Source organism: Dermacentor albipictus, chromosome 1 (assembly GCF_038994185.2).
Source record: "Dermacentor albipictus isolate Rhodes 1998 colony chromosome 1, USDA_Dalb.pri_finalv2, whole genome shotgun sequence".
In the NCBI taxonomy this organism is placed as follows: Eukaryota; Metazoa; Arthropoda; class Arachnida; order Ixodida; family Ixodidae; genus Dermacentor; species Dermacentor albipictus.
In genome coordinates, this window is record NC_091821.1 from 257,543,379 (window position 1) to 257,569,497 (window position 26,119).

A 26,119-nucleotide genomic window follows, 5' to 3' on the forward strand; every position below is an offset into this window, starting at 1 on the left:
TTCAGACAACGTTGTCTTCGTCCTCTCCAGCAACAGTCTCCAAAGTACCCGCACAGACGCCATCGCGCTCTGGGAATCTGCACGACAACCTGCACAGCGCAAAGGCAGCGCGTTCGTCCCTGAAATGCACATTGCCAGAAGGTCATGAGTTCGACCTTCAGGATAACTTTATTCCTATGCACCATGATGGCACGTCAATCATGCGGACCCAGTCAAGCATTTTCAGGATTTTTTGTCCGTGCTCCAAGCGTCTGAGAGGTGTTGAATAAAGCTGAATTGAATTGAATAGAACATATTGACATGTAGGTTGACAGATGTCTACTTTTCACCAGGGGTACGCAAATAGTGAAATTTCCCAAGCAAATAAGAAAATAAGGTATAGGAACAGAGTCCACGATTATGGAATGAAATATGATTATTTCGTCTTTCTGTAAAAGAACGAGGTCAGGGGCAAAGTGCTAGCAAAGTCGATTTATGTTTTCAAAAACATATAAAATCGCTTTCGAGTTGAACTCGGGTTCACATTGTAACTCTGCTAATGAGCAACAGGCCAAAGATGATCTGATCGAGTTTGTGTGCCCATTTCCGTGGAGCTTTAGAGCGTTATGAAAGCTGCGCTGTGACGCCATAGGTTTGGATCTTGCGCCGGAACATGGGGCGCCCATGGTTCTGCGAAGCAGTGCGTCGCGGAAGTGCATGGATTGCGCAGCTAAAACACCCTGCTGTGACCTCCCACATCACCAGACGTGGTGCACGTGGGTATAGTTCATTGCGTTCGTTATGCGCACTGACGTATACTATATTTGACTGTCACGCACAAAACGAACTTAAAGGCCTAACCACGCGCGGCTATTCGTACGCGTCTGGGTACAACTTCCTTGCCAGCTTGTCCTGCGCGTCTATAGAGAGGGTAGACGCGCAGGCCGCGCGCGTCTACAATTTTGAGCGTACGCGACGGAAGTGGCAGTCTGTGCGCCGTCGTCACGTGGCCGGCATATAAGCTTTCGGAGGGAGTTTGGTGGTGGTTGTTTCGGAATCGTGCTCACACGCTGGGAGTCACTGCTGGTTCTGTGTCGCACAAAGACGATGGACGCCATCAATAGAGAGCTTTATATATTAGGGACGCAAGCGTTGGGGCCCGCTAGCGCTTGGGGCCACGCTACTGCGCATGTGTAGACCCCTACGTAAGGGTCTGCGCATGCGCCGTACCATGGTCCCAAGCGCTGGGGGAAGGGGGGGGGGCAACGCTTGCGTCGCCCTAATCTAAAACGCTCTAATAATAGAGAATTTTAGCGCGTCCGCTATTCCGGCAAGCGCGGACGCTTTGCCGGTTTAGCGGGAGCGTAAAGCGGCCAGATTGGTGGCGCCAGCTGGTGGCGTAAAGCTCAACCACACAAACAGAAAGCTAATTACTATATTCTGCTTAGCTGCTGGGGTAAGTTTTCGACAGCGGCGTAATCGTGTTCACAATTACGCCGCTGCCGAAAATTTGCACCAGCAGCGAAGCAGGATATAGTGGGTTACTGCAGTTTTAGCTCCATGTTTGTCTGGTTGAACTCTACGCCACCAGGCGGCTGCACCGCTCTGGCCACTCACGTTTACGCCCCCGCAAATCCGGCGATCCACCCAAACCGCTCCCGTTTACCGGAATAGCGGAAGTCTCTAATGAACCGTTGGTTGCCTGCGTTGGCCGGCGAAGTGCAAGCACCATAAGAATGAGCACGTGACGAAGTGCTTGCGGGCCGAGGTGGCGAGCAATATGATGCCCAACGCTGCCGTAACAGGCGAGTTTACACAGGTGTCATACACGGGATACTTTCAATTGCGATCGAGCCCTATAGCGATCAGATTTCTCGATCGCGATTGACTTTTTCGCACAAGTTAAGAATAAACTTTCCTCAAACCCAACCGCTTCCCCCGAAGGTGATCTAACAGCACTGTGCTACGCGCAGTGAAGTGAAGTGCTCACTTGTGCGCGTATCGCGTGGCTACTCGCCCTTCCCTTTGTCACACGCGTACGGATTTGGAGACGCGTACGCTAACGTATACGTTTAGCGAGACGCATGTCCCGTGCTCCGTGTGGTAGGGCCCTATAACTATGCAACACTTCGCGACATCTTCAGTTGTATCGTGGGGCCTCATTGCAGTGCCAAGGCGCTTTGCCATACTCTATACTCTGGTGAACTCGGACTAAAGGGCACATTAAAGAGCCTTGCGCGGCGAAAGTTATTTATTCCCTCCATTATAAGACGTCCCGCAGAGACTACACCACAGCTTTGGGTCATTGAACGAAAACTATCATTATTTACTTCAGCGGTTTACAAACGTTGTAACCCTCACCAAAGTCTAAAAATAACGTTGGGTGGTTTACAGTATACGCAGGCAGCAGAAAAATTAAGCATGCATATAATTAGGTCACCGTAAGTTGAAGAAGAAGAAATTATAATTTCTGCACGACCAGTCAGTCCTTCTTTTTGTGCAGCCCCGATGCCACCTGCAGCAAGGAGATAATGTTACGCCCGAGACAGCTGAGAAATTTTCGTCCCGTTTGGCGCTTCTATTTAGCGACCAGCATAGCGGCCGTGTGCCCCCTTGCAGGCTGTGACGGTCTGTGTGCGACAATGAACGGGGCGCAGTAATAACGAGTGCGATTATCCAAAAATAGTAACTATAAGTCATCTAAGTCAATACAATATATATATATATATATATATATATATATATATATATATATATACTCGAAGGCCAAAGATACCCGGTTCTTATTCAAAAGCGTGAACATTCACATGACCTCGAAGGGGACATATAAAGTTTACGTGCATTACAACACCGAAAATAGTTTGTCAGTGAGCAGTCGGTGAGCTACTGTCCGGGATAAAACCATATTTAAGACCACGTGAACATAAATGTCGTGGATCATGTCGATGCAAAATCTGCTCTGAAAACCATGAGCATACTGAATGCAAGTCTGTGTGACAGCCTAATTGTGCAAATTGTGCGGGTAATCATGTGGCTTCCTTCTCAGGATGTCCACAGAACAAGGTCGCATACACGCTACGCAAACATGAATTAATTCATGGGAAGCAACCACGGCACAACGAGCCTCTTCCGAACCTTGGTGCAATAAGCCCAGCGAAAAATCGCCAGTTTACAGAAACTGAACAAAATTGAAAAGAAGCATCGAAACTTCAGTGAACTTCTCAGAATTATCTCAGAATTGATCAGCGATCGCCGCAGACGGCGACCGAAACATCGGTACTCCAGGATAACACCACGCCACTCAGTGTTGTACAGATGATACTACCCATGCTGTTTGCTGCAGTTCGAGCAATTGTCAGAACTCTACCTCAGGCCAACAAGCTCCCAGAGGTGAAGGCACTGTTGTCTATGGAGCCAATAATGAGCTAGCTGACCACATCACTGCTACCGGATGGCAATCCTGAATAGTCGTTACGAAAATGTCGTAGTATTTCAGTGGAACGCTAATAGCCTTCCATCTGAATTTGCTGATTTTCGCAAGTTAGTTGCACAATACAGCTACCCTGCGCTGTGCATACAACAGGCTGGAGTACGTGACGACTTTCGTCTTGCTAATTACATAGTATACAAATCCTCTCGTCCAGTTGGAAACAGTAGAACAATGATCTGCGTCCGAAAATATTTGCGCTCTCACATCATTCAATCCACATTTTTCTGAATATGTAGCCTGCAAATTATATCCAGCTAAAATGCCTAACAGTCGTAAGCATATACCTGCAAGCGTCGAGACGTATTACGATTGATAATTTGGTAAATATTTTTAGCATCACAAGATCAAACATTATCATATGTGGGGACTTTAACACGCACAACGTAACATGGGGGAGTAATCATTGTGATGCCCATGAGAATATCGTTCAGTCCGCGGAAAGATGCAGTCTGTCAGTATTGAATGATGGATCTGTGATATTTATGCGTGGATATTGCTACGCCAGTTGCATAGACGTAACACTGTGCTATAATGACCTTGTTACCGATGCTAGACGCAGAAACGCGTGCAAGCGATCACTTCCCAATTCTTATATCACATCCGCGATTAAAAACTACTGCGAAACGAAGATAAGTGGATATAACAAACTGGCAGCTCTTTTGTCAACGCTTGTCCAGTCGAGTGGACTCTGGAGCTGGCGTAGAGAAACTCGCATCAGTGATACAAGAAACAATGACATTGTGCACGAAGCAAGTGTCCCTTCCTGACCAGGTACAAATCAGTTGATGGAGAATATGAACATTTGAGAGCTCTAAGAAGAAGAGCAGAAAGAACTTATCGCCGGAGTGGAAATATAGAAGCATATAGAAATTCGCAGTAAATTGAATCAGTCATGCGGAAATGACGACAAAAAATAAGGAAAAAAAGATGGCGTGAATTTTGCGATGCGCTGTCGTCCCTGACATCAGTTCCACGAGTATGGATGACTATTTGTGCATTAAGCGGCTTTGTCGTTCAAACACAACCAGTTCGTGCTCTCGCAATAGCCAAGGATACTTCAGAATTAGTAATTGCTGAGGAATTCTGCAAGGTTACAAATAGAACAAGCGTAAATATTACTAGTGCTGAGTTTCAATGTTTAGTTGAAATGACGAAACAAAATGTTCTTGCATGTTTTCAGTCGCACCATGTACAATCAGACTACGAATTCTCTATGATTGAGCTAAAATGTGCGCTCGCGTCTTGTAAGACAAAGAGCTGCTACAAGTCCAGATTTCATTACATACGGTATGTTGCAAAACATAGGACGTAATCAATGGTCGATTGCCACTTTTGGAATTACTCAATGACTTGTGGAAAAAGAAGTCTGTCCCTGACTCGTGGAAAACGGCACGTGCGATACTTATAAATATTGAAGCCTGGCAAAACACCTCTTTTCTTGAATCTTTACGCCCTGTAAGTCTGACGAGCTGACAGACAGTCTGACAGTGACAAGGCAGTGATGCACCATGGATGCAATTTTGGATATCGTTAATTGTATTGGACACGAACGAGCCAGGGGAAATGTCACGATAGCGATTTTTTAGACATTAAACAAGCCTTCTACAGTCAGCCATGCTCATATATTGTGTGGCTTGCTAGAACTGGGAGTCTCTGGAAGAGCGCTGTGGTGGATATCCAGCTTCTTGAATGCCAGATCAATATTTATTCAAACAAGCGAAGGAAGAAGTTCCTCTCATAATATTATTCAAGAAGTCCCACAAGGCAGTGTCTTAAGTCCGTTTCTCTTTAATTGTGTGATGGTGGATTTACCGCGGAGATTTCCACCTACACTACACTATATATGCGGATGATGCTTGTGTTTGGGCCTCTAGTTCAAGTACCAGCCTTGTTCAATCATCTTTGCAGGGAGGCCTAAGCATTGTGGACAAATTCGTAAAGGAAAAAGGAATGGAACTGCCTTGCAGTAAGACAGCTGTGTTGCCTTTCACCAGAAGATATCTAAAGGATTTTCACCAGTGCCTTGAGGGACAACCTGTAGACATAGTGAAACAATACAAATATGAGGGGGTTGCACTCCTCGGAATTCTCACATTAAAGCCCTCGAAGAACAAATAAACTCAATAATGAATGTTCTTCGCCGCGTAGCAGGCACGACATGGGGAAGGTCGGTTTCGTCCTTACTAAAAGTACATAATGCACTCATAAAGCAAAATATAGCATATTCTTCACATGTTCTGCATGGAATCTCCCGTTAACCTGAAGATATATGCTCCAATGAAAAATAGGTAGGAGCCTTTGAGCACGCTTAGGCGTTCCTCGAGCAACCTCAGGTTCCTTAGTAATTGCGTGTCATCCTCCATTTCCTATTATGGGGACGGTTGAAACCTGTCGACACTGTGCAGCACAAAAGGCACCCATTAGCGAGTGCACTTATTGAGAGAGACGGGGCGAACATCAATTCGGTGATTCAGGTGCATGCACAGAAACCTACTACCACATCACGAATTTCGGATCTCAGGTATCTCCTTCCCTCCATGGCGACTAGTCGCTCCAAAATTTGAACTTTCGGCTGAAAGAATTACTCGCAAACGAGGCATGTTTATGCTAGCAGCACAACTAGCGTTATACCAAATATAGTTTCGATACGCTGGCTATATTCAAGCGTATACAGATGGTTATTGTCATACAAATTATTCTACAGCTGCCTTCGTCATTCCGTGATGGAACCAATACAGACGTTTGTCTCAGACGACATCATCGACTACAGCAGAGCTTCTTGCAATATTGCCTTTCTTACGATGCACAAATTCAATGCAAAAAGGGAAGCAATGAGTCATCCTTTGTGACTCGCAGACAGCTTTGTCGCTACTTCATGGTGACGTCAGCAATTCGCAATACATGGCGCAAGGGAGAAGAAAAAAGACGACACGAAAGCTTTTTCGTCTACCGTGTGTCCATGTTTCTGGGACCGATTTTAAATCACGAATTCGTGCCAGCGCACGAAGGCGCGAAATCAAGGTCGCGCTAGCGGGGCAATACGAGACAAAACGAATCGGCATCAGCGCATATTTCTGCGCGGAGGGTCCCAAATTAAAGCGGCCACGATTTGAAGACAATGGAAAACTCGTAGAACCAACGGCATTCTCGATGCTTTCAATGCAACTACAGGGGGAAAAGGATGTTACAACATAATTGCGCTTTCTTTAAGGCCAGAGAAGTTGTACCACCGATGATCGGGAAGAAAGAAAGGCACCTACCAAATGGACCATCGGTCACGTTTTTTTTGCAAGGCTGACTTTACATTTAGCGTCCTCCACTGTTTTTGTACCAAGGCCTCTGCCGACTTTCTGCCGCGTTCTCGGTGGTAGTAACGGCCTGTTGAGGAGCGGGTAACAACAAAGGTTTTCGCGCATGATTGAGGATTCAATATGCTACTACTGTGGCTTCATTTACAAACCTACCTTTACATCGATTCTATTCTGAAGCCGCTTTACGGAGGCCGAAGCGCGCTGCATGACATACTAGTGATCGAATTCTCACTCGAACGCGCCTGGACGCCAAAAAAAAAAAAAGCGCACCATTAATGCGACCTCAGAGCACAGTTCGTCAGCCCATGGACGCTTCAAATCATTGGCAGCTGAAAAAAAATAATAATAATAAATAAAAAAGAAATCAGCAAACAAACAAACAAAAAGAAAGCCAACCGTCTCCTTTTGCTCCCAGCTGCTTCTAGGGATACGTATTAGCGGGCTCTGTGTACGGGGGGCGGCCCCCGCCGCCATATCCCTGGACGTACCGGTCTCACATTCATCCCAGCAAAGCATCTTGCCGCTATCTCGTCGGAGGCGCTGTGACATGCCGCGCCGAGTTGCTGATTGTTGTTAAGTTTGTGGCGACGGCGGTGAGTATAGACTCGCTCTGAAGGCCGCCGGGCCGGATGTCGCTTCCGAAAGAACAAAGCAGTCGCGGGCGCCGCTCGGAGATCTCGAAGTCGCGCCGACACGCTCGGCCTTTATTCCCGTCCCCGCCTTGAACAGCCAGCGTGTACAGTACAGCTCGGGAATCGACCCCACTGGGTTCCGTGCCGGCCTCGGCGAAGCGCTGCTGCGCGCGTCTGTCGGCGCATGCGAAGTTCTGTGCACTGCTGCTGCTACCGGGGGCGGCCTCAAAACAAAGCCTCCCCTGGAAGCCTCGAGGCCGAAGAGCTTTGCGAAAAGCGCGCTCTCAGTTTGCGCGAGCATTCGCAGAACGAAACAGCGTGTGCATGCGCAAAAAAATGAGGAGAGGACAGACAGAGCGCTGTTTTTTTCCGCAAGTGTTTCCCTCTGTTTCAAGCATAAAGATCGAAGATGAAGCGACTAGCCCAAATCAAAATGCCTGCTTTGTGTATTTCAACAAATAAGCTAGTGTTCGGCTGCCACAACATTATACCAGGATAGTAAATACACTTTTTGAAAGAAAAAAGAAAGCCCCGTCTTGCTCAACACACACACAAACACACACACACACACACATTTTCAAGTGCTCAGTCCGTTTGCGGAATTCGAATTGCGGAAAAAAAGAAATAAAAATGTATTTCGAACCTTTCAAAGTAAATTTTAGTATCCAGATAGCGTCACCGGACAAATCGGCAAACAGTGGCTGGAGCGTGTCGACAGTTCCATGATTATTAAATGGGCTTTCCCTCTAATCTGATCGTCCTATTTTGCCACTTTTCTCTCTCTCTCTCTCTCTCTCTCTCTATGCACAACTCACGTTTGACATCAACTGACCGATGAACACAAAAGCGTGGTCAGGTTTACAAGTGTGATATATACACAGGGTGAACATCTTGAAGGGGTAGCGCAACACGACAAAGACAAGCCAGGACACACGAAGGCAGGAAACGCACAGGACCAACTTGCGCAAATGTCGATTCTTCAATATATATACAGCTTGTTTCACGTAACATGAACCAAGGATTTAAAATAAGTGGTTAAGCGCACCTTAATGAAACCGACGACATATGGTTTGCTGTCATGTGGCGCTCCTTAGGACGTTATTTATATTGCGCTTAATTACTTCTTTAACTAAAATCAATTATGCCCAGTCTTTATTAATTACTTTAGTGTCAAGTGCGTTTCGTTAGGTTGTAGAGGGCTTTCCAATATGTAACGAAACGAACTTGACCCTAACGTAATTATTAAATACTCTGCATAATTGATCTTAGTTATTAACTAATTTAGCGCAATATAAATATTACCATAAGCAACGCCACATGACGGCAAACCACACGTCATTGGTTTCATTAAGTTGCTGTTAACCACTTTAAAATCCTTGGTTCATGTTACGTGAAACACCTGTGTGTGTGCGCGCGTATATTATATATATATATATATATATATATATATATTGTAGCGATGAAACCGCACGGATGAATAACGTCATGTGTCGTTACGGCGTTTTATAAACTCACCAACATGGTAACGTTCACCCACTTTACAAATTCATTTGAGAAAAAAAATGGGTGGTTTTCCTGGCAGCTTAGATAATGTTTACATTTGCCGGGATATATACGTGAGCATGCTTCATCTATACACATAAAGCTAAACATTGTGACAGAATCGCCTGTCTGGTTGGGAAAGTTAATTAGGACTTAAAGAGTGACTCCAACCAACTAAGCGAGTTTATTAACCCGACCTCTAGGAGCCCATTCGGCTCCTTCAGGGTGTATTCATCTAAGGTGGCGGCGTGCAGTTTCTAAACGGTTCTTGGTAAAAAAAGGAGGGGAGAGCGCGGAGGCTGGGGAGACACTTTACCTTTCCTTAACAGACGGGAAGCGCGAAAGAATCTAGCCACTGTAGCGAAAGGGTGGGATGGCTGCGGCGTGTCTGGTATGACCGATGCTGGGGCCCCTTGACCCGCGGAATGCCGTTGAAGAGGAGGGGGGGGCGCAGACGTTTTGTTGTAGGCGGCATAGTGGCGACATCTACCCCGCTGGACGTCTTTTCGTCGTGTCGCCAAGGCCATGGATATACACAGATGGTGGGCTGTCCTTCACGCGGTTTATTTTGCCCGCCGTATTCTTCCACGACTCCAGTGGCAGTCTTTTTCGCTAGTTCGTCTCTGCTTGAAGGATTTCGGTTTCTTGGAAAGCAATGTTGTGGTCGGCGTCTTCAGAACGCTCGGCGACGGTGCTGCGTATTCGCTTGGATGTTCTGACGTCATTCTCATGTTGGCAGATTATTTTATGTTTTTGGTTTCCCCGATCGCCCAGATGTACGTCTCCGGGCAGTCGGGACATTTCATTTTTGATTTATTGTTTATGTTTATTGGTTCGTGCGCGACTGCGGAGCCTTTTTCCAATATTCGGCTGAGAGCTTCGCTGGCATCTTTGACGTATGTTGAAGGACACTCGTTTCCGAGGTAGGGGCGCAGGGAAGTCAACGGTTGAAGGTCAAAACGGTAGTTTGTTCCTTTTTTGCTGTCGGGCGGTTTTTCCAATGAAGTGCTTTGTGTGGCCATTCCTTTTAAGTTCGTTGAGAACTGTTCTCCTTTCTCTCTTTTGATCTGATTCTACGTCTCAACACGTACAATTTGAGACGCTTATTGCAATTTCTTTCACACAAGAAATGCAGCACGTACGTGTGCCGTTGCGACTGATTTGCAGCGCTGGCACTACTTTATTTTCATGTAAATTTGCTTTACATTAGAAAACCGCTCACTCTGGGAGAAATATTAATTGCTTTTAATGTGTACCATTCGACGTTTTCGAACAGTGACAGCGTTCGCCTTATATTTAAGAAGCGGAAAAAGAGACATAACTTTGTGGTGGAGCGCTGACCAGTGTTTTTTCTGTCCTCGCAACAGGGTATAGATATAAAAGCAAATAAAAGAAATGCTCGCGTTATCCTTAATGCGTACTGTAATGGGGCATACCACTTCCGTTGAGCCACGTGGCAGAGTAACGTTAAAATGGCGCAGAAATCATTACGTACAGCAGTCGTTACAACCTAACTTCGCAGCGAAGACAGATTTTTCCCAACAAACGGAGTTCCTCTGTGCGTTTAAAAACAGAATGATGCGTATTAGTGAACGCGCTATACGTATTCGTGAATAAGCCGACAACCACTAATTAGCTGACAATATATATTACCGATAATATGACGTCGCTCTCACTAGCGTAAGTACATGAAGGCTTGCGCAGCGATTGAGAGGAAGGCATTTAGGTCAAGCACTTGCGGATTCTCTGCAAAGCATCGAAATATCTTTTCTCTCTTGCGCCGTTTACAAGATCACACTGTCTTGCGGAAAAGCGTACATTGGACTTACCGGAGGAAACTGCGTGAATAAGGGCATGCGCCAGGCGCAGTAATACATTAGCGCATTATTCTGACAATATTAATTTAAAGGGAACGCCTGCCTTCCATTCTTCGGCAAACTGTAAGGCATGCGGTTGTAAGCCTTTCTATGATGAAACTATCATGAGACAAAAGAGCTCAAACTTGCTGAAGCCTTTCACATACAAAAAGGTGCGCGACGATTGCATGTCGGAGCCGCGTATCTCTTTGTTACATTGTGAGACGGAAGTCTTGAGGATATATTACATGTCACTTAATGACATACGCACGCAGATGGTGTCTTTATTTTTTGCGTTTTTCAATAATAAATTGGAGTTAGACAGCGCTCGTCCTGCGTCCTTCCTTCTTGTGTTGCCGTCGTTGTCCGCGCTAACAAATAATGCATCAGTGCCATCTCGCCCAGCTTTCGGCCTTACTTTAAGTTCGTTTGTGGTTTTCCCGTGGGCACCTAGTGCTAACCTTCCCACAGCTCTCTGATTTACTTCTAGTCTCGACTGAACCTCTGCCCTTAAACACAGGACCGCATTCCCGAAAGTAAGCCCCGGCACCATTACTCCCTTTCAAATGCCTCTCAGTACCTCATACCTGTTGTAACCCCACAATGCCTTATGTGTCATTATCCCGGCGTCTCTTCGCCCTTTTGCTATTAGAGACTGTTCATGCTTTTCCGCGTACATCTGCCCTTTGTTTATCCATACCCCGAGATACTTGTATTCGGCCACTCGGGGTATTTCGTGGCCTTGTATTGTAAGCTCCTGATCAGTTGTATCGTTGAAAAACATCCCACCGGACTTAGCTGCACTAAAACTGAAACCTAAACTGTCTCCTTCGTCCCCACAGTAATTAACCAGAGTTTGCAAATCTTCCTGGCTATCTGCTAACAGTACAATATCGTCCGCATACATTAAACCCGGTAGTCGTTGCTCAACAACCTTTTCGCCTAATTTCGCTTCTGTTCTGGTTCTTACATTTGAAAGGGAGAAAATAAAAATGAAGCTAAAATATTGCAGTTTACGGCGAGTCTTGTCGCACAGATCGCCGAAACCACAAGTGCTGTCGGCGCGAACAATGGCGCGCGTGGTGCAGTTTGCACCGTCATCGACGCACCGCGCGGGCGAATCTACCTTGCGATGACGGTGCAAACTGCACCACGCGCACCCCTATTCGCTCTCACAGCACTTGTGGTTTCGGCGATCTGTGCGACAAGACTCGCCGTAAACTGCAATATTTTAGCTTCATTTTTATTTTCTCCCTTTCAAATGTAAGAACCAGAACAGAAGCGAAATTATCTCACTAGAGGGGGATCGGGCAGTGCGGCCAAAGCGGATTTGCGCGCCTGTCAATGGTGATGACTGGACGGCGCACACTATATCTTCACTTATGCTTGGGCCACGCGCTCTGCTGTTCAACTTTCATTTGACGCTGATAGTTCGTGCACAGGAAAACGCAAGCACTGAGAACGGAACGGGACATCTCAGTGCGCCACTTCCAAATAAATATATTTGTAAAAAAAAAAGCAAAGGTCTCACAAATGTAGACACCAGTACCAAGACACAGCCATCACACACGCACCCGGGCTCTAACAATCGATATAAGATCCCTGTGCGTTTTGGCATTTTCTACGCATACAACTCAGCTAGAGTCGGCATTTAATGAAGTATTCAGTTTATTTTGCTTCTTTCCATGAGCTCAGCGTCAGTAATCCTTTCGTGGGCATCACCGAGAAAAAGTTGAAGAAGCTCAAATCATCATCGTTTCCTTAATTTTTTTTTCTTATAGATTGATTACTGCATCCCACTAGCGTTTCTGAGGACGGCAGTGATGACTAGCCTATATACGTAAACCCATGTCCCACGAAATTAAATTCTTGGAAGTAATGCGATGTGTGGTACCGTTCCTTCGCCCTTTATTTAATTAATTTGTCATTCGTTGTACATCTTGTCTGTATTTCGTCTTCAGCTACTCATTGTGTTTGTGGTGTTTTTCAGATTGAAGAAGGCACTCATGACTTTTTGGGGAGAAAAGTTTCAGGAATCTGAAGTGAGTGGCATGCTGTGTACCTGTAATCACAGAAGATAAAACCTGAGTAGGTGATTCGTTGGTGTTTTGTCTTTATCACTTGTTTACCGACGAGCACGGATCACAGACGTGGTTATAACGCCAGTTTCGGTGTCAGACGGCAGGGTACGGGCGTTACGCTTTGGTAAAGGAGCGAGACACGACAGGAAGAATGAATCATCTTGTTTGCTATACCACCCTTCACTGGGGAAAGGGCTAGGGAGGTGGAGAAATATAACAAGAGAGTAGCGAGAACGTACACACACGATCACAGCCGGTCACGATAACCGCACGCTGTCACAGCCCATGATCAGGTTCAGAACACGTATCGTCGGCGAAACTAGCGTGATTGCGTTGCCACACGTTTGCAGTGCAGAAACACTGCAAGTAACTTGTGCCTATCAATTTCTGCTTGGATTGCTAGCCGGAATAGTAATCAGACGTGGGGAGGGGTGTGGCGGCACCACTGAAGGGACGAAAAAACGCAAAATAACGAAAATAAGAAAAACGAAGCCAGGAGTTGGAAGGGGGCTGGGGTGAAAGTCTCAGTTTGCTTTGATAAACTTCCAAATAACTCTTTCGATTACTTTTGATAACTTTTTGAGGGGTACAAGTACACAGCAAACACGGAAATATATTCTTCTTTTGAAGTCTGCGACGTCACGCTTACATACTGGCACTGCGCTTTAGCCCGAATATGAGAAAGGGAAAGCTTGACATTTGTTCCCTCTGTTAGTTATCACTAGGGGTGTGCGAATATTGAAATTTTCGAATACGAATCGAATACGAATAAGGAGAAAAACTGTCTTCGAATATCAAATCGAATATCGAATATATGTGTAGTATTAAAAAATTGCAAAACGAGGCAACAATAGCTTTATTACCCTTTTAAAAATAATATTGCATTTTACGAGGCTGCTTCAGGTTAAAGAGGCACTCATTATAGGCAATGCACTCAGGTAATGTCAGGTAATACTCTGTCAGGTAAACGCTTCTTACAGATTATCGCGAAGGAAAATTCACTGCTCAACATGTTCAGAAAGTAATGGCTCTCTGTGCACTGTGACAACATTTGTCCTGGTAACATTTTCCAGGTGCATGTTTTATTGCGCATACTTACAAAGTCCGAAAGTACATCAATATAGTTATGAAAGAGCCCTGGAATATAGCTTGGTAAAAAAAAACTCAAACTGATCATGTCTCACGGGCCTGATGCAGATAGACTGGAACAGAGCGTACACATTCATTGTAAGGTTCGTTACAGCACTTAAGATCACAGTGCTGTAACGCTGTGTCGTCGTTTTGTACCTTCTTTTGTCCCTGTTTTGTGTTGCGCTGTAACGAACCTTACTATGAATCCCAACAAACTGGCCCAATTTGCCATCTTGATGCAGAGCATACAGATAATGAGCGGATCATGTGAAGTTCTGAGTGAATAAAGATGTTTTTAGGAGAATGTGGAGCAAGCATATAATTCGTTAATTGCTAAATTATTCACAGTCTGTCCGAATATTCGCTGTTTCGACCATTATTCGGCCGTCCTCAAATATTCGGGAATTTACGAATATGCATTTCTCGAACCGAATACGCTTCGACTAAAGAAAATATTCGATTCGTATTCGAAATTTCGAATATTCGCACACCCCTAGAATATATGTTTCACAATTGCTACGGAAACGCCCCACGTCAAACGTCCCGTCAAACACGCTTATTGCCTTCACCATACCGGTCGTCAGTAGCGATAGATTTCACCCAAGAGTAAAATAAATGCGCTTTTGGTAAGCAGAATGTTCAATTTACCCTTGAAGCCCATAGTTTGCGGTGTATTCCTTTCCACAACTCCACAGAAATAGCAAAAGTAAGTCCCGTACACAAATGTGTCGCGACTTATTTCGCGTACACATTGAATACGTGGCTGGTTCCCATTTCATTCAAACTCAATTTCTCTCGCTAACCCTGCCTAAATTCTTGGTTTGACGCGAATGCCGTCGTTTCGTGCATTTTCGGCTGGCGAAAGTTGAGCGCGCTAAACAAATGAAAGAGGCATCAGTTTTCGAGAAGCGCGTATGCACGTTCGGTTGAGCTCTCGTTAAGTAGCATCGGTTCGGACGCGAGCCTTTCGCGACGCTGGAGCCGAGTGGTTACTGCGAGGCACAACGATATAACAGCACGTAAATCGGTCGGCGGCCCTCGTGCAGGCCTCACAAGCACCCCGTGTATCTCCGCGGTGGCTCGTAATTAAAACAGCGCGCTTATCCAGCAAGGGCTTGGCTCTCAGTCCAGCAGGCATGTACCGATCAGGTTGCACCGCCCCCGGCGCAGAAGCCCCGCCCCTGAATCCGCGGTGACTCGACCTGGCCGATCGAAGCGGCTTGAATGGAGGGCGCCCGCGGTTCCCTTTCTCACCGAGGGCCGTCTTGGTGGGGATTCAGCGACCGGGCTGCCTTGGGCTGTGCCGCAATAATGCCTTCAATGGATCCGCGGGGGAAGCAAACACACGCGCTCTTAGACTGCTGTAAACGAGAGGATGGATGGAGACGCGAGAACAAGATGGCAGCGGACAGAGTGATTCATGAAACCGAGCGCCCGTCGCCATTAGGAACAAAGTGCGGGCGTAAAAAAGAATGGCGAATCGGATTGCACGATGACCCCGAAGTCGTGGCGCACTGACATGGGAAGCAGACTGGGCGGACGTGCGGTTTGTGAACAATTTGCCGACGTGGGTGCATCCTCGTGACTTCCCATGCACTGTATATGCTGCAACAGTGGCTGCGCAAAAATGAGCATGCTTTCTAGAATAGGCTGCCCTGGGGCGCGAGGAGGACCGTCGTGTGAGGGGGCGAAACGTTAGAAATTCCGCGAGAATTTTGTTGTCTTATACATGCGCAGTACGTGTTCGCTGATACGAAAACACGACTGAAATATCTCTACATTAGCTGAAATGGCCGTTAATAAGAAAGCTGTCGTTGGATATTCCATAACGTACTCTTAAAAAAAGATGGTTGTAGTTTACTTCAGGTTAGTAACGGTATAGTGGCCGTAACACAAGTGGTAGTAGATTTATTAACTAAAAAAGGTAGTGACCGTTACTAACGTACTCACTTGCCAAACACGAAACGAAGAAACCGCTAACCAGCACAACTGAATTTTAATTTCAAATTTAATATAACGGGGACTGTTTGGTTATCAGAGCCATTTCCAATGTCATATTCGGTCGTTGCCATTGTAAAAGCGTAACAGGGTAAGCGAATGAAAACGAGAACCACGTAGCTTATATTATTTTTGTCCCATTCATTCGTTATGGTACACATATCGTGATACAACTTCGAGTAACTGTATGTACAGAAAGTCATGAACAAATGGTAAACAAGAACAGCACACGTACAGAACAACAAAGTGACTACGCGACATGTAATTTATGACCGATTTCAGGGGTATTTATAGCGGTATACCTAGCTTGGCGGAGCATTAGTACCGGTGAGCGCCCATGTATGATAGGATAGATAATCAGGGCCCGAATTCACAAAGCTTTTTGTTCGTAAGTGCTGTTTTTCATTGGCTGATCGCTTTCATTAATAGTATGTCCTACATCACTATTGGCTGACATGAACGCTTTTAGCGTAAGAACGTTTTCTGAATACGGGTCTAGTTATGTACCTAAATTTCTGTATTGTACTGTCTACACATGCGTGCGCGACGACGTAGCACATAACTGTTAAAGTGCTTATCTATATATTGTATAAAACTGTCACAACAAGGCGTAATACACAAAGACCAGGACGAGGTGCGCTCTTGAACAAATGTGCACCCTTTCGGGTGTATATTTGCCGCACAACAATAATCGTCACATGTCTTGCTTGCGTTGCCTTTCTTGAAAACGCTGCCCTCGCTACTTTCCTGTCGAGAATGCTCTGTCATGCTTATAACGCGCATGCCTCCGTAACTTGGAAGTAGCGGGCTCGCAGCGTTAAAGAAAGGAAATGCGGACAAGACAGATGACGATTATCGTTGTGTGGCAAATATACATACACCCCAAAGGCCAAAGGGTGTAATTTTGCTTAAGAGTACTGTAGGCTTCATTAACTTAGCCTGCGTGCACTTGCGGGGATCACTTATGTTAATAAATAAGCAGTAAAAAGTTAATGAATGTCCATGGGAGGTAGTAACTGCCGTGGATACTAACTTTTTTTACAACCGTTTTTGTTAAGAGAGAGAGAAATCTCGCGATTAAAATGCAGAGAATTCTGCCGGCGTATACGTATAGCGTTATGCATGTTACACTCTCCTTAACATGGAAGGGGATCGGGAACAGAAAGGGAAGGCGTGTGCTCGTCGGTCGAAGCTGCCAGTTCAAAGCAAGAACGCCAATTGGCGTCTCTGTATGGTTGAGCATATGTGGGTAACGCTAATGCCCATCGAGCATGAAGATAAAATTAGGAGTTTGTGCTGTCAAGGCGCAGACGCGTGTAGATTGCTCACGAGCGTGGAGGATTGAGTGCTGATTCTATCGCAAGACCGGTGCAATCCTGCTATGACGTCATCGTGCTTACGGTGTACAAATAGTGACGCCCAAGTTTAGTGACGCAAGTTGGAAGATATAAACAGGCTGACATGAAAGCAAATGGACGCGAGAACGCTGCAGTCATACGCCACGAATCTCCAGCCAGCCCAATCCCTATGAAGTATAGCTCAGGCTAAGAATGGAGGAAAACTACGCGGGAAGTGAACTTGGAGTATAGGCCTATAGAACTTTGATATTGCTACGGGATAGTATTCCCAATGATGAAGAGCCGAGCAGTAGGAAGACGACGACGACGATTGGAAGCTAGCGCGGGCTGTTGCCTCTTGGCCAACTGCGCCATATTGCCTTGTAAATATACTTGTAAATAGCTTTTCGTCGGTGTCTTCCTACGTAGAAACATGATTAACTGCTCGCGACCATGTGCAAGGTATCCACACACACACACACACACACACGCACACACACACACACACACACACACACACACACACACACACACACACACACACACATATATATATATATATATATATATATATATATATATATATATATATATATATATATATATATATATATATATATATATATATATATATATATATATATATATGTGTGTGTGTGCGAAGTCGAGCGCACACCTGAAAAACGGTTCCAAAACCGGCTGCCCTTGATGAAGGCTGCTCCATTCTCGCACTGCGCTCGTTGTGATTTGCATACGGTTCCATTGCTAAAGTGAATTTTCTCTAAGAACAGAAATACTGCGCTCGTGCTTCTATAACGTTGCCATGGTAAGTAACAACAGTGGTTTGCGTTTTCTTGCCAAGTTTCCGTTTCGAGTGCCTCAGAATTTTCACGTATCCGAGTTTCTAGCAGTGCTGCCCACTGTGCACGCTGTTTCCTTCGGCTCAGGGCCATTGAGTCAAATTATACATGAAACAGTGTGCACTGACGTAGGCAGTACAGCGTGTGTCCCAGCTACCGTTAGCCAAGCTGTTCAAAGAAAACAAAAAAAAATTAAGACCACGGTGCAAGATGCAGTTATAAGATCTACGGTTATAAGATCTACGGATCTATGGATGCACCATGTAAAACATGGTGCATCCATGGCGTTTATTCTATTGGATGCACCATGTATCCGTCAATAGTAATGCACTCGCATGCTGCTTTTTAAGTTTCCAGGCATTTACGCAGCATAAAAGATAGCATGAAATGCGCATGAACCAGCTCCAACTGTAGCATCACATCAGTGGAATTTCCCCGGAAGAATACTTCGGCCACATAAGGGTCGAGGAAACACGTGACAGACACGTCCCTTTCAACCGCTGTTCATTTGCCAGCTATAGCGCTCGATGCTGTATAAGAACGAATGGTCACATCAATGAGGAATTGTCGTTCTCAGCCTCTCGTAGTGCCGTGCGAAATAAATGCGACTCAAGCCCAACGCTACTAGATGAGGTGCGTATCTAGTAACATTGACTCAGGTCATTTGTACTTTGGCAAGACAGGGGGAAGCAAGGGATATTTCATGAGGGAACAGCATGCACAGCAAACGCAGATGCAAGAAGGAAAAAGCAATGTTATGTTACGCAGAAAGAAAAAGGTTTAATAATTTTAGACTCGAAGCCTTTCCGCCGATTCCACCCCCACCTCTCCTCTTCCCTTTCGGATTGATGTTATATCTCAGCCGCACTGGAGACAAGGGCAGACGTCTCGGATATGTATAGGTAAACAAAGAAAATAGAAAAAAAAGAAGAAAACGGCAGACCAGAAAAATAAGTTTTCTTTTTATGGCGAGTGCAGGGCAAGACAACAGTTTTCTCACAAGGTTAGCAAAGTGTTAACAGTAACGAAGCGCTTGGATAATTTGTATACAACGGTTTTCGTCGTCACGTGGTATTTTTTTTTCTTTTTTTACACGTTTGGGCGTTTTCGCTGCTTTGGAAGGCTCGTGAAATGTCTCATGCTTAGTCAAACGTTGGGTAAAACGCCTTACTCTACATTGCTTGTATGTTTACTCTTGTATGTTTATGGCAACCTAATAGACAACTCAACAGCACCACAACCCTGTTAATATAATATCTTATTATAATGAATGCCTTCCGATTTTCAAATTTTGCGAGTGTTCAGTAATTAAATGCGTATTGAGTGTGTCTCATTTGACGCTTTCTTAACTAAAGTCGAGTAAATGTCTATCGAGTGTGAGCCAATTGACGTTTTCTTTACTTTAGTCAATTAAATGCGTATCGACTGCCAGTCAACTGACGCTTTCTTATTTTCAGGCAATTAAATCTCTACTGAGCGTACTCATTAGCAATTTCGTTGAATTAATTTTCTATGGACTCAAAATGAACTTGGTGCGCAGTAAAATGAAACTCAAAGTACGTTTTTGTAAGGGAAACGTACTCGGTCGCCTTCAGCTTATTAAATTAGCGAGAGCAACACATTCACCAATCGCGCGAGAAAACAAGGCATGATAAAGATCTGGCAATAGTTTGTAAGAGCAGACCAATGGAACACCGCTTTTTAATTTCACCCGAGCGCATTAGCATCAGTTTCTTCAGTTAAAGGAAATACTTAGAGGGACGCCCAATTTCACGCGGTGAAACTCCCCAACGATGCTTCGGCTTGGCTCTCGCCGAACTTCCACGCGAGAAAGACAAATGCAAAACACAAAGGTCGTAAAGACACAAGCGTACGAACATCAAAATTTCACAGTTTAGGCTATAGAAAACACGTGAATTTGGCACACTTAATCGTGAGAAACCGAGGGCGGCACTTGCAACTCTTGATTCTCACTTTTCTGTCAGGGCATGTGTGCGTTTTACGTTCGTGAGGGTGCACGAATGCGAGTTCTTGTATTCATGTATGTATAGTCATGGTCATTGCGCTGTATCTCAGAGACTGAAGCGCCAACTAAGCACCGCAGAGAACAAGAACTTGCTTCGTCTTAGTAGACAATACGAGAGTAGATAACCCATCTAATTTGTTCACTTGACCCCTTAAAATTAGCCGATACACTTGAGCGTGATCGTGATTATTTTGTATTCTTCACACAGAATGCAAGCACAGAAAATCGCCGCAGGATAGCAACCGTCCTCAGCGCAACGAATGCCTGTTCGCACGTATTTTTTTTTTTAGCAAAAGGCTGTGCGTTCACATGGGGTACGTGCGACCAACACGATGGAATGCGAAGTCAGAGACAGTGGTCATAGCGCCATTACAGTTGTCCCCACGTCGAAAACCTACCAGTGTTAAACTGTGGTTAGGTACATAGCACAGCTGGGTTATTGCGCGATCACACCAAAGAATAACGCGCGACTGCAACGGTCGCGCGCAGGGCGGCTCGAAGCAGCTCGCTGTGTATTCCTTGGGTATGGCGCCACTCTGCGCGGGGGTTTCGTGCCCGTGGGTGGACGTTGTCGGGCGGTGCACGACTGCGGCTCGCGGCGACACGCACTGCTGCAGCGCGACGACCACCGCGCCTTGGCGCATGTGCATGCAGCCATGTCGCGGTGCACGTGGCGAAGGCGCGGGTCCGGAGGCGCGCCACCGTCTCTCACCTGGGTGAATGGCAGAGCAAGCCGGCCAGGGGGTCCGGCTCGGCGTTGACAAGGTCGGCCAAGTCCGACTGTGAGCACTTCCACGCCTCGTCGTCGTCCCAGAACTCCATAGGGAGGGCTTCCAGAATCCTCTAAGGATTCTGGAACCAGAACCTCGGGGTTCCGAATCCTTAGGGCACGTGCAGCGCTCGTGGCCGCGAGCGCACGATTGCGCCGAGAAGCCCCGGCCGGGCGCAGGAGGCAGTGATGTGGCTTCCTCCGGTCGCGGCGGGGCTTCGGCACTCGCTGGGGATTCCTTTTGGACGGCCACGGCTGCGCGGGGGTGCACAAAGAGCGAGCTCGCTATACGCCGCCCGCAACCCGAGCCCCCGCCCCCGGCCCCGACGCCGCCCGCGGACAGAGCGCGAGCCGAAGGCAGGCTTCGGTGCCGACGACGAGAGCTCGCTACCACTCGCACAGACACAAAACAGCAGGCTGCACGAGTGCGTTAAGCTAGAAGACAGCGGATCCCATACCTTATTCCAGCCGTCTTGCGGCAACGGGTGCACGCCGGCGCATCGTCTCTCCGGGCCGCTCGAGCGTCCGTCGCACCGAAGGTGTCGGCGTGGCGCACTTCGGTGGCCACCGAGGAGCGTCCGCCGAGCGACCGTCCGCCTGGTCCTCCCGGCCGTGCAGATGCGCGGAGGCAGCTCCGCTTTGTTTCAGCCTCGCGGGCCCCCCGCTACCTGGGCGTCAGCGAAACCCGATCCCCGCGGGCCGGGCGCACGTGCGCCGGCGGCCGCCGCCTGGCTCCTCCCGTCGGTGTCCGCACCCCTGGTCCCTCGCGCAGCGGCCGTCGTCGTGTCGGGTGGTGGCGCACCGCTCTGCAGCTGGCCGCCGGCAGCAGCAGCGACGCCGGGGACCAGTGTCCCGCGGTGTCGCCGGAACCATTACCCGGACGAGGAAACGCGCCACGGGCTAATCGGGATTGCGTGAGTCCCCAAACGTGGCGTAAAGCGGCGTGACGTCGTCGCCGCCGCCGCGGGAGCCACGACGCTGGAATGCCCCTGTGCGCTTCCTGCAGGGCGCCTACGCGCTGTCGGCCGCTCGAGATTTTCGCGGGCTACGCGCATCCTCGGTAGTACGGACCATTCAGCCGAAAGACAAGCGTTTGAATGAAATGTGCCTTGCCGAAATATTCGCCGAGACATGCGTGAATCGCAGTTTTTTTTTTTTCTCACATTCGTTGTTCTGCTGCTTGCATGTTTATCGCCATTGGTTTAGGACTCTACGGAGAAGATTAAGATGTAAACACTTATCGACACTTAGGTGTTGGTCATATAGAGTACAGCATTTAGTTCCTCCACAGTGTCAATCAGTTCGGTATTCTAATATTTCCAAAGGCGATTACGCTGTCACTTTGAGAACTCAGCCTTGTGAAACTAAATGAGTGGCTGGAATGGCGGCTGTGAAAAGAATCTCACATATACGAATATCACGAGCAGTTCAAAGACGAGGAAAAACAGATTCACAGCGATGGAATACCCAACTATATGACTGCCTATACCGGCCGTGTCCAAGCTAACTTGGACCAAGATTTAAAGATAAAGAGAAAGAAAGAGAAATAAAGGGACGCTCTAGAGAAATCGTACCAGCTGCATCTTCGCGATAGTCGTGGGTACTTATAACTAGCATTTTTACATGACTAAATATTAATTACTTAACTTTATTACCTAACATTTATTATTATTACCCAACCTTAACTTTATTGCCTTTATTACCTAACTATTACTTAACTTTTTCCTTATTCCTTGAATCTCTAACACATCAATTACAAAGTTACGGAGCGCCTCAAATAACCTCGTATTCGAACATTTTTGGCATGGTAAAGTTTGCCTGGTCATTTGTGCCGAGACAAATGAAAGATCCTGCGAAAGACTGAAAAAAATAATAATAATAAAAGAACACGTGATGGGGCGCTTGCGCGACCGCTATTGTGCTGCGCTCAAGCGCGCAAAGGGTGAACACGCTCGGCTGTGGTCGCGGCGAAGTGACGGGGCGTTGCGCCGGTTGTAGGCCTCCGGGCATCCGGCTCTTGTCGCACAACGGCGCAAATGCATGATAGTGGCCGAGCGCTGACGAAGCGATGAGGCGTTCGACAGTGCGAAAGAGGAGAAGATTGCTTTCTATTCTGTTTGGAGGAAGGAAAGAGTGAATACCGTGAGAATGATGGAAGGCGATGACTGCTACAGTAATTTGCCCGTTTGGTAAATATGACCCGATAACTTTCTACGTCGGAACTCATCCAGACGAGAGAGGGAGAGCAGCAATAGTTAAAAAGCTGACCAAATAAGAGCGATTATTTATATTTTGTGATGAAACTATACTGGTTGTAAGTACACACGACAACCGCTAATACGCAGTTGATACAATTTCTCTAAGCTCTTGGCTTTCTTTTTTCTAAGAACCTACGTAAGAACTTTTTAATAGAGGTCCTGAGCGCGTATTCACAAAAAGATATTACGCTAAAATTGTTCGCGAGAGCATATTCAAGCCAATAATGATACTGCACATATTATCGGAGAATGCGCCCGGCCAATGGCCAACAGCAATTACGAACACCAATCTTCGTCGATTCGGCCCCCGATTCCGAAACTATGAAAATCCGACCGGCGTGGGTGCAAATTCATTCAGCTTTCTCAGCCGAACAGACCCTGCTGACTCGGCGCGCGCGCAGGCTGCCGTCAACCGCAGCGCTCCTCCTCGGCTGGCTGACGACCAACCGCTGCCGGCCACTCGCGGTCACCGCACGCGTTCTTCGAGCGCGACCGTTTACGACCCAGCGGCGATCAGTGGCGCTGGCGCGACAAGCAGAGAGAGCTCCTGTCGTGCGGGTCGCCTATTAGCGCCCCACGAGCGACGCCGATTAGGTCGCTCTCTGGGGGGGCCAAGGGCGGCCTACCTTCACGCTCATTCTCGCGGAGACGGCGCGGAAAGCACGACCGGTGCGCGACCTCCCGTCTTCACGAACCGCACGGACCGCGGCGGGAAGGCGCCGAGGCCGTCCTGCCCGCCTTTGTCATAAGTTGTCACTGGGCGCGTGACCGGTGCTCTATCGGGACCGTGCGGTGGGGCTGGAATATTATTATTGCCGGCGCTCCTCCGAACTCGCCTCTGCTGCGTCTTCGCGAGTTTTGACTGCGCTAAAGTCTCTCGGTAGTCACGTTGTTCACCTCTGTGACTCGAGGCGGTGACCTGCTCTGCGGAGTTCGCGGCCGGATGGTCAGACGAGCTTTTTTTTTTTGCATAAAAGCGCGTAAATGTGCAAGCTAGAAGTGAAACAAAGAGGAGGTCCCAAGGTAAAACTGTCGGGAGAACCTCCTGCGAAATTTTGATTAGTTGTGGGTATTGGAAGAGACGTAGGTGCAAAAACTGGGATTTAAGTGCAATATTGCCCTCAAGTAGAGTGAAGTTCATTCCTTCTTCACGCGCATTAAAGCAGGTCTTACGGGAGGTACGAAAGGATGTCGAGGTTAATATAAACAGGTCAAACGGACGTTCTGTCATAAGACTCGCATGTTACCGCCAACGCCCAGACGGATATTTACTTGACGGAAAGTAATTAGGCGAAGTACTTGGATCTTGCAAATGCTGAATTCCAGACAGGTAGGCACCAAGATGTTGAACGAAAGTTGTATGACTGGTAGTCAACGACTGGTATACTTAACTCGGAACTCGCACACGAGAAAATGGTGCAATGACTCCTAAGGAGATTTTGGACATTTAATGCATTTGTCAAATCTCGAGCGAGGCTTCAAGAAACGCGGATGCATCGAGAGTTGGACATGCGTGATTATTTCACACCGAGGCAATGTCTCGTATAGAGATCCAATCTTTGGTGTCCACCGATAGTCATGAAGGCATTTTTCCGGCAGTAGTATTTTGCCAGCTCTAACGACACCGTGTGCCATCTTTAGCAAGATCCTTACAGAGTTTCGCCGCTATTGTGCAAATAATGATTAGATGATAATATTGTGATGTTATCTGCGTCTGGGATGTATTTAGAATTGTGAAGAGAATTAAACAAGGCATTCATACGTAACATAAAAGGCAATGACCCCAGATTGAGGTATTGAGGGGTGCCGTAAACTTTCGATTCAAAGTGAAACTTTCGAACTTGAATTACCTGTAACATAGCTGCCTTAAGGATAATTGCACGTATCCGCATTAGTGTAAGCATTACCCCACATACAGAGATATAAATTAATAGATAGGCGAAAGCTGGTATTCTGAGAAATAGTACATTTACCTCAGATGCCGTACGGTACGCGTAGAACAATAAAGAAGACTAGTTAGTTTGTGGTATACCAAAAGCTTTCGTCAGCCCAAGAAATGCGGTAACATAAAAAAGAAGGAAAGTAAAATAACGACGTCTGTACCTGTACATCGTTTCGTGTATTCTCCGAATCCTATTAGCGCCGTATCGGTATACAGGATAATTAGACGTAATATCACGTCGACGGGCATCAATATATTATATTCGTCCAGCGTTTGTGTTAAGCGGATTCCGATGAACTATATTTAGCGAATTTCCTGAGGGAAACAAGTATATCTGATGCACGATATTTGTTGCTATTCTAATGAGTTTACACGCGCTTTTAATAAATGCAAGTCTGTATAGCCCTTCGGACGAATGCGCTCTTGTTGAGTGTCGTGGTCTAGTGTGTGCAGGTAATTGCTGCCTCCCTCGCGCTGTGCAAGTGTCTGGCGTTAAAGCTTCTTGGTGAACCTGTCGGGTGCACGACGAAAACGAAAACAACAAGCGTAACACGTCGAAGAAGTACACGAGGCGAGCGCTGGGCTTACACAGCTGATGTAATAGTCAGCCAGAGAGAGAGAGAGGCGGTTCTTGTAGGGAAAGGAGGAAAGGCTGGCACTATCTTCTGCAACCCTTGCGGGAGCGCGGCTCAGCCAACACCCAACAGGGGGAAGGATATGGGAGTGAAGGAGAGAAACAACAGAAGCGCGCAGCGCATGCGCCGCGTCATGCAGCATGGACCACGGAGGAAGGAAATAAACCAGGAGGGAGCATTACGGCACGGCAGCCAGCATTCGCAAGCCAACTCTCCGTGAAGTCATCCCCCCTTCGTACGTGACCCTGCTCGACAGACCTGCTCGGGCCAGT

At 46.9% G+C, this 26,119-nt stretch overlaps 1 protein-coding gene and 1 long non-coding RNA gene across 2 annotated transcripts in view; one reads left to right on the forward strand and one right to left on the reverse strand.

Moving 5' to 3' along the window:
- LOC139056685 (protein glass-like) overlaps positions 1 to 22,152 on the reverse strand; it is a 38,947-nt gene extending 16,795 nt beyond the window's left edge. Inside the window, exons 1-2 of the mRNA XM_070534727.1 lie at positions 21,471 to 22,152; positions 20,956 to 21,267 (exon numbers count right to left, since the gene is read on the reverse strand). Coding sequence (XP_070390828.1) covers positions 20,956 to 21,065 — 110 coding nt within the window. The 5' untranslated portion in view covers positions 21,066 to 21,267; positions 21,471 to 22,152. The remainder of the gene's footprint in view (positions 1 to 20,955; positions 21,268 to 21,470) is intronic.
- LOC139056700 (uncharacterized) overlaps positions 1 to 26,119 on the forward strand; it is a 61,130-nt gene that overhangs the window by 33,085 nt on the left and 1,926 nt on the right. Inside the window, exon 2 of the long non-coding RNA XR_011512460.1 lies at positions 12,801 to 12,852. This is a non-coding gene — a long non-coding RNA (uncharacterized lncRNA). The remainder of the gene's footprint in view (positions 1 to 12,800; positions 12,853 to 26,119) is intronic.